This window comes from Diabrotica virgifera, chromosome 4 (genome assembly GCF_917563875.1).
Source record: "Diabrotica virgifera virgifera chromosome 4, PGI_DIABVI_V3a".
NCBI classification, from domain to species: domain Eukaryota; kingdom Metazoa; phylum Arthropoda; class Insecta; order Coleoptera; family Chrysomelidae; genus Diabrotica; species Diabrotica virgifera.
In genome coordinates, this window is record NC_065446.1 from 104,887,981 (window position 1) to 104,902,027 (window position 14,047).

General features: G+C 35.1%; 2 protein-coding genes across 8 annotated transcripts in view; both read right to left on the reverse strand.

Annotated features, from left to right (window-relative positions):
* Positions 1–10,824: 10,824 nt before the first annotated feature.
* On the reverse strand, positions 10,825–11,121 carry LOC114328136 (translationally-controlled tumor protein homolog). The gene has a single exon (XM_028276912.1). It carries the CDS (start codon positions 11,119–11,121, stop codon positions 10,825–10,827), a length of 297 nt encoding a protein of 98 aa, XP_028132713.1.
* A 10-nt stretch (positions 11,122–11,131) lies between these two features.
* The window catches only part of LOC114328122 (protein phosphatase 1 regulatory subunit 14B), a 337,565-nt gene continuing 334,649 nt past the window's right edge, over positions 11,132–14,047 (reverse strand). For all 7 annotated transcript variants that reach the window (XM_028276898.2, XM_028276897.2, XM_028276899.2 and 4 more), the window contains one exon: positions 11,132–13,223. In XM_028276898.2, coding sequence (XP_028132699.2) covers positions 13,182–13,223 — 42 coding nt within the window. In that variant the 3' untranslated portion in view covers positions 11,132–13,181. The remainder of the gene's footprint in view (positions 13,224–14,047) is intronic.

The window sequence follows — 14,047 nt, forward strand, 5'->3', positions numbered from 1 at the left end:
TGATTTTCCACAGCCCATAATGTTTGAATTAGTGCCAATTTGGTTAGAAAAAGATTAAGAGAATTTGGAATCAGAGCCAAAATGACTACTACTGTTCCACTGTTAACAAGGGCACCGCGTGTAGCACGTTTAAGGATTGCACCAGAACATATGTCGACTGGGCTAATATTCTTTTTACTAATGAGTCAAGATTTGCGCTTTGTGGATACGACAGCGTAGAGTGTACACTTTACGTATATTATATTAATACACATGTCGCTAAAGAGTTCTAAAAACAACTGTATTTTATGTAAAAGTAGAATAAAAATATAAAAATTAAAGGAATAACGCAGAAAACACAAAAATTCGCCGATATAACTTAATTGATATAGCATAATAACCTATGAAATACTAGTAGTGTCAAAATTTCATAACAGTGGAGTAAACTTGCCCGAGCTTGGACCAATTACAAACAAGCATTTCGGCGCGGTAAATTTGAATTACTCTTGGTTTAAAAACAGACCATAGCTGTGAATTGATTATGAATTATGTAGTGTATGATTTTTTACCAACAACGATAAGCTTCGGTTTTTGAGTGTTAAATTTGTGGTCATATTCTTGACTCATTTCTGCTACGCTGAGTAACTAGTATCCGTAGACCTTGTATGCAGTGCCGGTTTAACACATTCTGCCGCCCGGTGCTGATACGGATGCCACGCCCAGGCTCAAAAATATTTCTTAACTTTATTTCATTTCAACAAAACATATTTTGAATACAAGTTAATTAAAATATGGAAAACAATTATTACAACGTTTTTTGGTTTCAAACTTAAATGAATAGGTACTAACAAAATACAAGAAAAAATTAAGGGCGAACTTCAAAAAGTAAAATAAAAATGTACCTAATAACATTCAAAGAGGTAACATGAGGTAGGTAATCAAATACCTTTACTATTGAAAATCTTGTTTTCTTGCTTTTACTGAAGCGAAGTTTTCAATGATATCATTTATATTTAATTCATTTAGCAGGTCCTCGTTAATTCGTGCTAAGGAGTTCAAATTTTCTTGGGAAATTGCATTTCTTAAGTAGGTCTTTACCTTTTTTGTATCGAGAGAGAGCGTTCGCCACTTGCATTTCCGACTATTATGGAGAAAAAATACGCAGGCAAATATTAACGTTTTTAAATGAAGATATTAGTTTATTTTGGTATAAAACCTGTACCAATTCTAAAGGAGTGTCTATTTTTAATTGGGAAGAGACGTTAACATATGCTTTAAATGAACACATTCTTGGAGAAAATACTCATCCAAATCCTCCTTGTATTTTTGTTGTAATTCGGTTGCTGATCTGAAAATATTTTCGTCTTACGTAGTTTTTAGTTTAAACAAAAATTAAAATGCTCTTGAACAAGATTTATAACTCTCACATCGGCGAATAATCTCCGACTTTGATTGTCTGTTATAAAAACATCACATTGTATTCGCACTTTTTTTTGGCTTAAACTTGCCTCCTCATGCAATTGCCTTAAATTCTTTTCTCGTAATGCATTTTTTTGATAATTCTCTTCTCAGCATAATTTTCGTTCCCTGTTAACAACATTCCTAAGACCTAGTAGTGATCAAAACGATTACGTAAGAAATCAAAGTAATCTGCTAAAGATTGCTGCCAGATGAGCGGTTATGCTTAAATCCATATTTTCCTTTTGTACTGCTTTATTCACCTCATTAACCCTTTGTAAAACGTCAATACAGAATGATAAAATTATTCTGTTTTCCAACAAATCAAGTTTTTCTGATAGAGAAGCTGCTTCAATTCGTACTACATCTCTTTATTGCACGGGACAATAACTCCCACATGTGTGTAGACACGGAGAAAAAATTGTAGATAGCTTGTACCAACATAAAAAAGATGTTGCTTCCAAACAACAATCTGCTGCATTTTGGACAATCAAATTTAAAGAGTGAGCAGCACAAAGAGAGCTAAATCATTGTAATTTTTAATACGTGCTTGCAAACCAGAATACTTGCCACTCATATTACTGGCATTGTCGTAAGACTGGTCTCTACAGTTCTTAATATCTAATTTTAAAGACTCTAACATCCCAATAACTGTTTCCTCAAGTTCTTATGTGAGCTATGCCCAGTGTTTTTACAAAATCCCACGAATTTGTCCACGGGATTCCCTTTATTGTTACAATATCTCAAAATCACTGTTGAGAAGTTGAAGTTGGTCATGGTGTGTTATAGTGCAGTCACTGAAGGCTTTCACCTCCGATTTCGTTGAACCTCCATCGATTTTCATGAAAATTGTTGAGCAGTTAGAGGAAACCTCAAGAAACAAAGGTGACATGATGCTAACTTGCGTTTTTACCCTGGGGGTGGATGCCACCCCTTTTCTGAGGTGAAAATTATTTTATTACAAATAATACCATAAATCGATAGAGGGACAAATTCTAAGCAAAATTTGTTATATTAAGTTATTAACATAAATCAATACTTTTTGAGTTATTAAAGATCAAATATTTTATTTTTTCTTAAAAAAATGCATATTTTAAAGTTTTTTTCACGTGTAACTCAAAAAATATTAGCTCTAACAAAAAAGTTATTCCTACCAAAATTGAAGACAATAAAGAATTAAATACACTGTTCACTCAAAGTACTAATGTTAATTCAAAGTGAGGTATGGGTATAATATACGGGAAAACGATGCATTTTATAAAATATACCTGCTAAACACTATCAAAGTACTTCGGAATACCTAACAAATCAGCTCCAGAAGAATTTAATAGCATCAAAATTAAGCAAGTTATGATGAAACAAAGAGAACCTTTCGAATTTTTTAGGAAAAAGTGAAAAATAAAACATACACCATTTTAACAAAAACTAAAATTTATAGTAATCCTTACTAAAATTTCTTTGTATTAGCATAAGTAATGATTTTAACAATTTTCACCGGTTTAGAATGCATATTTTTGAAAAAAAAAAAAAATTAAAAAAAAGAATTTTTAAAATTATCGTCATTTTCATTTTCTTTTGATAATAACTATAAAAATACTCAATATACGTAAAAAATGGCAAATAACCAAATTTGAGTTTTTTATATATAAAATATTATACCCGTTTTATTATTTCTGTAGGGTGACAAATAACCGAGATAGAAACGTTTAAAGCTTAAATTTTGCTGCGAGAACTATGTAACCGTGGCCATTTAATCTTTGATTCTTAAAAAAGTAAGGAGTGTAAAAGATTAATTTTAACGCGTTTTAATAGCATTTGGAATTACCTTTCAAACCGTTTTCAGGTGAACCTGATATCTTAAAAGTTAACGGAGTTATTAGAAAAAAACGATAACATTTTTTGGAAAAATTTTTAAAAGATTAAGTTTGAAAAAATTTTGGAGCATAAATTTTATGTTAATAACTTGTTCTGTATCTCATTTGATAGATATGTTTAAGTACTTTCACAAATGTTTAATAAGTTTATGTTATAAAATGCATAATTTTCCCGTAATTTAAGCTTGAATACTTAGATTTGGGCACTCGCCGAAAAAAATATGCATTCAATTACCTATAATTCACTTTTAGTTAATATCAAAAGGTTTTATTGTTAAGAAGTTTGTTTAAATTTTTATTAGATTCAATTTTGGTAATAATAACTTTTTGTAGAAACTTATAGTTTTTGAGTAATCTATGAAAAATCGGTTAAAAAATTTTCTTACGAAAAATTAAAATGTTTGATCTTTAATAACTCAAAAAGTTTTGATTTATTTAATAACTTTATATAACAAATTTTGCTTAGAATTTGTCCTCCTATCTAATTGTGGGGTTATTTAAAAAAAAATAATTTTCACCCCGAGAAGGGGTGGGATCCACCCCCAGGTTAAAAGCGCAAGTTGGCACCATGTCACCTTTGTTCCTTGAGATATCCTCTAACTACTCACCAATTTTAATGCAAATCGATGGAGGTTGAACGAAATCGGAGGTAATACCTCATATCCACCTTCAGTGACTCCACTATTATGTCAGGTGTTGAATCTACACTTATAAAATAGTATTTGTTTGCCTTAATTTGACTAACAATTTCATCAATGACTCGATTTGACAAAATATTCAGTAATTCCGTATATCTTTTGATAGATATGACGTTTTGCCCTTACTAAATTTGCTCGTTTATTAATATGATCATTTAAAAATGGATCATATTCTGACAATACTTCCACTAGTAATCATGTGGATCCGTATGCAAATTTTATTTTACCATAACCATAATTACGGAACAGCACGCGCTTCGCGTGGAACCTTCAACCGCTCGGTGCTACAGCCCCGAAAAGACCCTTGGTTAAACCGGCGCTGCTTGTATACTATGTAAGAAGGTGATTGTGTTGTCTGCAAATCTGAAATATATCCCCACTCAATATCCCAGAGCTGTTTTAAATAGCTCTTGTACGTAAGCCTAAAATGTAACTCTGTTTTCATTATGTTGTAGTGAAGCCCGTGTGGAAATTCTGTGGGGATGAATAAGGAAAAATAAAAAAACATTATTTTGTTATACACGAACTTTATTTTGTCCTTGATGATGCCGCTGCTGATACAAAAAGGGTTCAAGAGGCCAATACATTTTTGAGGGAAGCTCACACTTACCACAGTAACGAATTTTGAGCATTGATATGACAAATTCAACAATAATACATCAAATCTGTTCCTTCACATTTTCCACTCCCGATAGAAACACTGCTACAGTTCCAGAATTGCTCTGTTTAGTATATTTCACTGAGCTTCCAAATGCATTAATACAAAATGATATTTTGTAAGAATGTATTTGAGTTATCTTTGAAAAAAATCGTTCGTGGATTTTTCATTTTAAACACTACGATTTCGAATGTAAAGGAATAGATTTTGTTTATGAGGCCATAGGATATCAGGTTTCTCTTAAATTGCGTAAAATATAACAAAAAATTGTATAAGAATCTGTAATTAACTTCGATTTCTGCATTTAATTACAATTTAAGCTGTTAATATGTGTCAAGATAGCAACACAAGAGACAAGCATCAGTCATTTTGCAGACTCGACTTCATACGCCGAAGAATCATGTATCTGCGTCTTCTTAGTTGACATGTTTGCGTCGAGTGAAGACGTGGTTTTAATATATATGTCGCTAAAATTTTGCAAAAGGAAGAATTGTAACAGTATGGTGAGTACGATTTAGAACAAGAATTAGTCCTATTACATCAAAACTCAGAACTATGTCAGAGAGTTACTCCTTTATTACGTAAGTAGAACACAAATTACAGGAAAGCTGTAGGTGCTAATAATCTGTAACTGTGAATACCAATGCCTGTCATGGCACACCGAAGATTATCCATTCGGGTGGCACCACACTTCGCTGTGTTATTTGTTATGCGCCTTATTCGGCCGCATAGGACGAAGTATGGAGGGTTCATTCGTCAATATTCGCTTGATGCGCGCGCATAGCCAGCAAGCACGCATAGTAAATACGCCATCCGCCCGGTTGTCGGTTTTGACACACTTCAAAGGACAAATATTTGGGCGCATACAGCGAAGACGCATAACAAATAGCACATAGCGATGTGTGGTCAGCCAGAAAAAGAAAGTGCAGTGCCATGGCGGCGCAATCTCAGGGAGTGGTTTAATTGACTATCTAATCAATTTTTTTCTATTCGCACTGGATAAGCTTATAAAATCAAAAAATCTTACAAGAAGTTCCGAGATCAAAATCTATAAATCCATCGTCACACCTGTACTAACATATGGATGCGAAACGTGGACCATGACCAAATCAAACGAAGAAAAGCTCAGACGTTTTGAACTAAAAATACTTAGAAAAATTTTCGGACCTCACCACGACATTAACACAAACCAGTATAGGATCAGAACCAACATCGAATTAAAAGCACTCTACAATGACACCGAGATATTGTCCAAGAAATTAAATCACAGCGACTAAGATGGGCAGGCCACGTGCACAGACTTCATAACGAGAGACTTGTAAGACTGGTATGGGAGGAGATTCCTACACGCAAAAGACCACTCGGACGTCCCAGAATACGATGGAGAGATAACATCCAATCAGATCTCCGAAAAATGAACATTCCATTTGACCCTAGGTTGATGGAAGACCGAACAAATTGGAAGAAAGTTGTACAGTCAGCCAGGACCCACCCAGGGTTGTAGCGCTACGTGATGATGATGATGAATCAATTTTTTAGAGCAAGTAGATCTGCAAACATTGCCATATCTTCCTATAAGTCTTTAGATACTATGAATTCTCATATAATTTTTAGTATAACACATAGACCATACAAGTTCGTCCTGTAAGAAATAAGAAGAAACTATCTCTTATGACCTCTTTATTTACAACAAATACTTGACAAAAGTGTCAGAGCAACTATGCTTTAAAATGTATACACATGACAAATTACAAAGTAAAATGGTTACAATAAAATACATTTATGTACTATAGTTTGTAAAAATGTGTGTATTAAAAACTTGTGTCTAATTGTTCTACACCAGTGTGTCACTATGTCCTAAAAATCTACAATCTACAGGCTCTTATTGGTGGCTTTTCTTAAGGGTATCGCTAAGGAAGAAATTTAAGGTGTTATGACAAAAACTACGCTGAATTTGGTGGTACATTTAAGACATTTTTTGGAAGGGGTGACAAAACCAACTGTTAGTACTATCTCATTAACTGATTAAGGTCGTGTACTCTTTTAATCGTATCAACAAAGACAAGACCGTTATTTACTGCATGTTCACATTGCTAAAGCAATTTCTACTTTTGAGTCATCAGTGACATTCTCCGTTCCTTTATTACTAATTAGCACTACCAAGAGATTCTTATTTTTATATTGAATGTGCCTTATCGATTAATTAATCGAATTATGACCCTAAAGTGGAATTGGGCTGGACACATAGCTAGAATGTCGGATAACAGATGGACACAGCGAATAATACACTGGAGACCAAGACAAGAAGCATATCGAGGTAGAGGTCGTTCGCTAACCAGTTGGCCTGATGTCATAAAACGGATCGACAAAAATTAGATGCAAACAAACAGAAATGCATGGAAAAGACCGAGGGAGACCTATATCCAACAGTGGATAGATCCGGGTTGAATGATGTGCCTTATCGATAGGCAGGTATCACATCTAGATTTTCGCTGAAACAAGCGCAGCTTGTTGTTGATGAGCGCAGCCACCTGTGCCGAGATCCTCACCTGTGTCTTTGTGTCTCTGTTCAGCTGCTCCATTTTGGTTCCGATTTACACTAATTAGTTACAATTAATTCAACAACTCTGGTTTTGAAAAATTGAGGCTTTCGAAATGTGGCTTTATCGTCGAATCCTGAAGATATCTTATACCGATCACGTAACTAACCAGGGTGTTGAGTATGCAAAAAGAAAAAGAGCTGTTAACACGTTGACGGACAGTACGTCAAATGTATAAGCAATTGTTGTGACCATATATTATGTATTTTGCAAAGTAGAATAGGGAAAATGCAACGTCTATAGACGTTGTGTCACATTACATCAATGGAAATTAGACGTCTATAGACGTTCTGTCCGTCAACGTGGTAACCACAATAAAAACAGCCAAAATCTAAAGGCTTGGTCACATGATGAGGAACAGCGAGATATATGGACTGCTGTACCTAATTTTACAGGGAAAAGTAGAAGGAAAACGATGACCAGGAAGGCGAAGGATTTCCTGGCTGAAGAATCTACGTACGTGGTTCAACACAACAACCGCAAATCTTTTCAGAGCAGAAATGTGAAAAGTACAGATTAAAATGATGGTCGCCAACATCTGAAACGGATAGGCACTACAAGAAGAACTCTCGGTTGTTTAGAACCGATTCTAATCTGAAAGATATACTCGCTACAAGTTTCATGATTTCCATGACTTCAATTAAATCCACTGTTGAGAATAGCGTCTTCTTCAACTTTGGAAGGAAACTTTGCCCGTGGGTGCTCTAGATCCTAGGCTCGGAACCCAGATTTCACGATGCAAGTCAAATTTAAAGCATGGAGGTATTCAGAGGATGACAGATATGATTCCGGCTATACAGGAACCTCGAGGAAGACCTTGCCTTACGGCTGTCGCTTTAAAGAATCGAGAATATTATCTTACATAAATAAATGAATGAGTAATTCATTGCAAATTCCGTTTTCCTCAAAAACAAGTCAGGGTTAGTGTACTTGCAGAACTAGCATCTAGCTTAAAATCTGTTAAATTATCCAAAAAGGATACTATGAAACATAAGGGAATGGAAAAACTGGCAAATACGATCGGTTAGTAAGATTAGCAGCATAGCCATCAATCTTCTTCTTAATACGCCATACCCAATTTTGAGAGTAGACAACTCCTCTGAATCAATACCTTTTACAATAATTGAAATATCGTAAGATGCTCTTTATTCCACTGAGAGTTATATGTGATGTATGATGATGAACCTGCTGCAATTATAGCCACTATACTATCACGAAAATGGGTGAACTATGGGTGACCAACACGGATAATCTTAATTATAGTCTAGTTATAGTAGATAAACTACTAGAAAGATGAATATTAACTCTACTCTTCTTCTACATTGCTTACCGTAATGTCAACAATAGTTTTTTATTCAGATTCTGATGCTCTAGCAATTTAAAGGTACATAACTGCCCCGTCTTTGCAGATACTACCCTTACTTATTACCCCATAAAAAGCCTACAATTACAGACATCTACAATCTAACAAACGAGGTATTTCTTTACAAATATTGTAGGTACGTTCTTGAGTTACTCTCCCCAGTCGGTTACTTATCTTTTTTATTTTAATTTGTAATTTGTTCGTTCAAAATGACATCAATGAAAATTACAATTCAAAAGGCAGTCTGATATGATTCCTATCCTATATCCTGAATTTATAAGGACTAGCTGTAACCATTTGTATATTATAAATAACCTACGCGCTAAAATCGAAACTAAAATATAAAAAAATAGAAAACAGATTAACAATGTCATTGGCAGACTGGCCGTAAATAAGTTACATTTCTTAGGGTTCGAAAGTGTTAGGTTTCATAGAAAATATTCGGTTTCAGATTATCCATTAAGACGTAATACGATCTCTGTGCAAAAACGATCTGTCTATGGTAAATTTTATATAAGTATCCTTTTTTTCATATTATGTTGGATTGCAAGGACCACCTAGAACGTCAAAAGACTTCTTTTTGGTTAACTGTATTTAAAAAAATATTACAGTAAATATATACAACTGAACCACAAAAGACACTTTACATTGACAAAATTAATTTTAAGGTTATGTTAGGTTAGGTAAAATTTAAGAAAATGGCAAGTATATAAAGAGAGATTTAAAAAGAAAATTCCAAATATCAAAAAAGGAAAAAATAGCTTAATTGTCAAAAAAACGAAGTTAACAGATTTATTAACAAGTACCTAGGAATTTGCTGGTCAAATATCGAGACAAACTGATACAGTGTGGACAAGAGTCATACATTGAAAACTATAGAAAACTACGACAACTTAAATGCTCAGATGACAGGAAGAAATGAAATAAAGACAATATGTATCAAAATATGTTGCACAAAGACCAATCTGCATCTGCAGCTTACAATATTTGAAATGGTGTGATCATGTTGAGTCATTAAATGAGCTAGAACCGGAGTTGGTGGCCAGTGTACATTTTAAAGATCTCATTCTGAAATGATCAGATCCATGCAAATAGGCAATTCTAAGCCAGTATGGGATTGTACAGCTGCCCTAAATAAACTAGGAGGCCTTAGCAACATTACGGAAGCCTGGGTACCAAGACACGAGGATCATAAGGGCAATGAACAGCTAGAATGCCCAAACAAGGCTCATCAATACTATTCGTTGGACCAGAATCCTTCTGCGGCGTTGCAATGGCAGTAACAAGAACGTCTACAAGAAAATGGGTAGCTCACAAATTGCTGGAATGGTGGAGGAATTCAACAGGGCAAAGACTGACGAAACAGTTCATTATACACCATTCTCCAAAATTTACGGCAGATCTAATAAGCAAAGACAGGAAACCAGTCAAAGCCATACTAGGCCTTAGCAGGGCATTGTAAGCTGAATAGGCAGTTGAAGTTGATGGGATTGGTAGATGATAACTTATGCAGATTTTGTCACCTAGAAGAGGAAACAGCATATTTTATCCAAATATTGATTGCATTGCACACGAATAACTGTTCCATTCTCTCCAAGTAACTACTAATATCGTGTTCCTTTAGCTTGGTTCACTTATTGATTGGCTGCACATAGACGGTTGCACACACAGTCATGTTTACTTTTCTGTCAAAAAAACGACACTTTGGCATTATCCTCTTTTTATCACATCCTCATCGCCGGTATGTTACGTATTAATACGACTTCAGACATTATAATTTAACGTCAAGAACGACTAACAAGGATGGATCACCATGATAATCAAGACAAAGAACTCACTGAAACATGAAAACTCTTCTAACTAGAAGAATGACAACGGTACAAACTACTTACCCCTGCCTCTATTATAGTTCCGTTCACGGTTCCTAGTGACAGGGTACTTATTATCCATAATACTAAAGATCATTTTTCAGAGAACTTGCTTGAAGATGTTGGACTGTAGTTGAATCTTTCATATTAACTATGGGGGCTGTTGTGTTAGTACGTTTCTGTATAACGGCATGGTTCCGTAGCGTTGTTCAAAGAGCGTTCCGTAGCATGTCTTGTTTTCCAGAGGCCAAAAGCTGCTTCTTACCATCACACGTAGTATAATACGTACAAATAGAAGAAGATGATGACTATAAGACATGTGACCGTTAAATATTCCTCGAGTTTTTTCTGTAGTAATTGTTTATTACTTTGTTCATGTTAGATGTGAAAATGTGTAGTTGATCAAGTGCTTTCTCTTCCAATTTTGCAACTAGTTTTTTTTTCATGCAATCTTTGATATTTTCTGAACCTTCATCGGCTTCTTCGGCAGAAGTGTTAGCTACATCCAGTTGGACATCCCCATGTTTAAGTTGAATGAGTTTTCCATAAACTTCGTAGACTACTTCTACTAATTTCACCTTGCATGTGTCGGAAAACATGTCATCAACCCTGGAATTGTCCATCTAGATAACTATTTTTATAGATCATTCGGATTGATGTTGTTGTCAACAATAACTTGGGATTTTCTATGTGACAGCCTAGCAAATGTGCGATTCTTTGTAATGTTAGACGAAGAAAAGCCTCCGGCAAAGATCTACATGCAATGCTTAGTAAATTATTAGACCTTTTAAAAAGGGTCAAGAGAGAGAGAGAATATTACGGGTAGAGCAGATAGAGGACCACAACAGATCTGAAAAAGTCGCAGTGGAATAGGCCAAAATCCACCTCATTGAAACTATCTAAATACAGTGCACATATTCTAAAGGTGCCGGTGGGGGGATGGCGTCTATGCGCAGTATCATAGTCGATGTATGAGAGAGAAAGTATTCGAAATAATGAAATAGCAAACAATATAAAATCTGTTATTTCATTATTTCTTTCTCTCTTTTCACTGAATATAATACTGCGCATAGACGCCATCCCCCAGCGGCACCTTTAGAATCCATGCACTGTATCTACCTATCTATATGGAAAACAAATAAAACTGTATGGCAAAGAACATTACACCAAATCTTCAAGTACAGGATTAATGTCTGGTTGCACCAACAGATATTAAGCTTAAGACGTACCTTAAGCTTAAATATAAATGTAAATCCTCATGCTGGGGCTATACTAGCGTCTAATACCGTTAATAGTGGCATTATTTGACATATTTCTAATGCAAATAATGCGATAATTTACGATATTAGACGCTGGTGTGGCCACAGCATTAAAGTATAAGCTGAGCTGGGCTAAGCTGGAGCTTAAGATCTGTTGGTGCAAACAGGCACTAGCAAATCAAAAAGTACCTAATTGGCACAAAAATCCATAAACTGTATATATATTATTTTGATAAAAACAATAGAGAACAAAAAATTGTTTTGCAATTCTAGCCTAGTGCTAGCCAAAAGAGCTAACCCCCCATCATATCTTTTGAACGTTCTACTAATAATACTGAAATTTGGAGGCAGGAAAAGGAGGCATTTTTTAAGGAAAAACTCGAAGAATATTTTTTAACGATCACATAAGTCTTATAGTCATCTTTTTCTATTTGTACGTATTGTACTTCTTCCTGTGGTAATATCTATTATATTTGGATAGTAAGTACCCTATCACTAGCAACCGTGTACGGAACTATACTAGAGACAGGGTCAAGTAGTTTTGACCGTTGTCATTCTTCTAGTTTTAAGAGATTTCATGTTTCAGTTAGTTCTTTGTCTTCATTATCATGGTGATCCATGCTTGTTAGTCGTTAATGCCTGAAGTCTTATTAATACGTAACATAATATTGGCGACGAGGATGGGATAAGGAGAGGATAATGCTCTGGAACGTCATCTGTCACTATTACGTCACCTGTTATGGCTATTTGAGAAGCCTACGTCTGTTTATTTCCTCCCTCCAAATTTCACTAAAGTAGAAGCCACAGTTACAGTCAGTATGCAGTGCAGGTAGCATAGGGCAACGTATTTCTTACCGGAGAACGGCCGACCACGTTACCGGATTGCCCCGAGCGGTGCATTAGGACCGGATTTAAGAATCATAGCACTGGAGTATACGCGCACACAACAATTGCCTACGGTTGTATACACGCACCTACCACTGTGCCGACATGAGCGACATCCATGCGCGCCGTAAAACTAACACTGCATTCTAAATTCTAACTGTGGCTTTTAGTACAGTATAAGTATAACCGTTCAAAAGATGCGAGGGGGAGGGGACTTTTGGCTAGCACTGTATATATTTTGATAAAAACAATATAAAATTGAATAATACATTAATACGCTAATACTTTCGAACCCATCGGTTGACTATTTCCACTACTGTTACGAAGTCACATAAAAAAATCTAAAAATTATTGCGCCGGATCGTCCATCTTGGCTATCTAAGGATGGAATATACACTCATTTAAATCCAATGAACATCGATGTAGACAAAAAATCACTAAGACTTGTGCAACTTAGGCTCCGCAGTGGGCCCATGTCTGTTTCTTCAATTTCTTCATTATAATCACTTCGAACAATAATTTTTGGCACTTCACTTAATTTAAAGAGTCTTTGCCTTATCTAGTAATTCATTTATGAATTTCTGAAACAGAAAAAAAAAATATATTAGAAAACGTGACGAATACTTAAATTTTAATTGTTTAACACTTCACTCAATACTCAATAACCTCCGGAATTAACTTATACATTTAACATTTTTTGTCAAACTAGACCTTATCATTCCCTAAAAAAACAAGGGAAAAATAGCCCAATACTGGCTAGAATCAATATTCATCCCACTGCCAAAAAAGCCAAACCCACAAAACTGCAACGAGTTTCGTCTGATAAGTCTTATGAGTAACGCAGTAAAAGTCCTATTAAAAGGCGTACATAACAGACTATATAAATATAAAGTGTAAAAGTGAAAGAAGACCTGCTTAGTTTATTACTAATTCTGTACCACGTTCTGTTCCACGTCCTCAGAAGTAGAACAGGAGAGGAGTTAGACAAGGATGTGTTTTGTCACACCTGCTATTTAATCTTTATTCCGAGTTTCTATTTAAGGAGGCACTGGAGTATTCCAAGGATGTAGTAAAGGTGACTGGCGTAAATATAAGCATCAGATACGCTGATGATACGGTGTTGATTGCGGATTCCGACTTGGGTATATAACAACTCGTCGACAGGACCAACTTGGTCTGTGGGCAATTTGGTATGAAAATAAACATTAAGAAAGCCAACGTGATGTCAATTCGAAAAATATCAAAATATACCTCAACTTTGCACAATAAACGGTCACATTTTAGAACAGGTTAACAAGTTCAAGTATCTTGGATGTTGAATAAATAGCAAAATAGCAGGCTAAATCCTGATCTAGAAATAAGACCGAGAATAGAAGAGGCCAGAAAATCTTTCAAAAAAATTAAA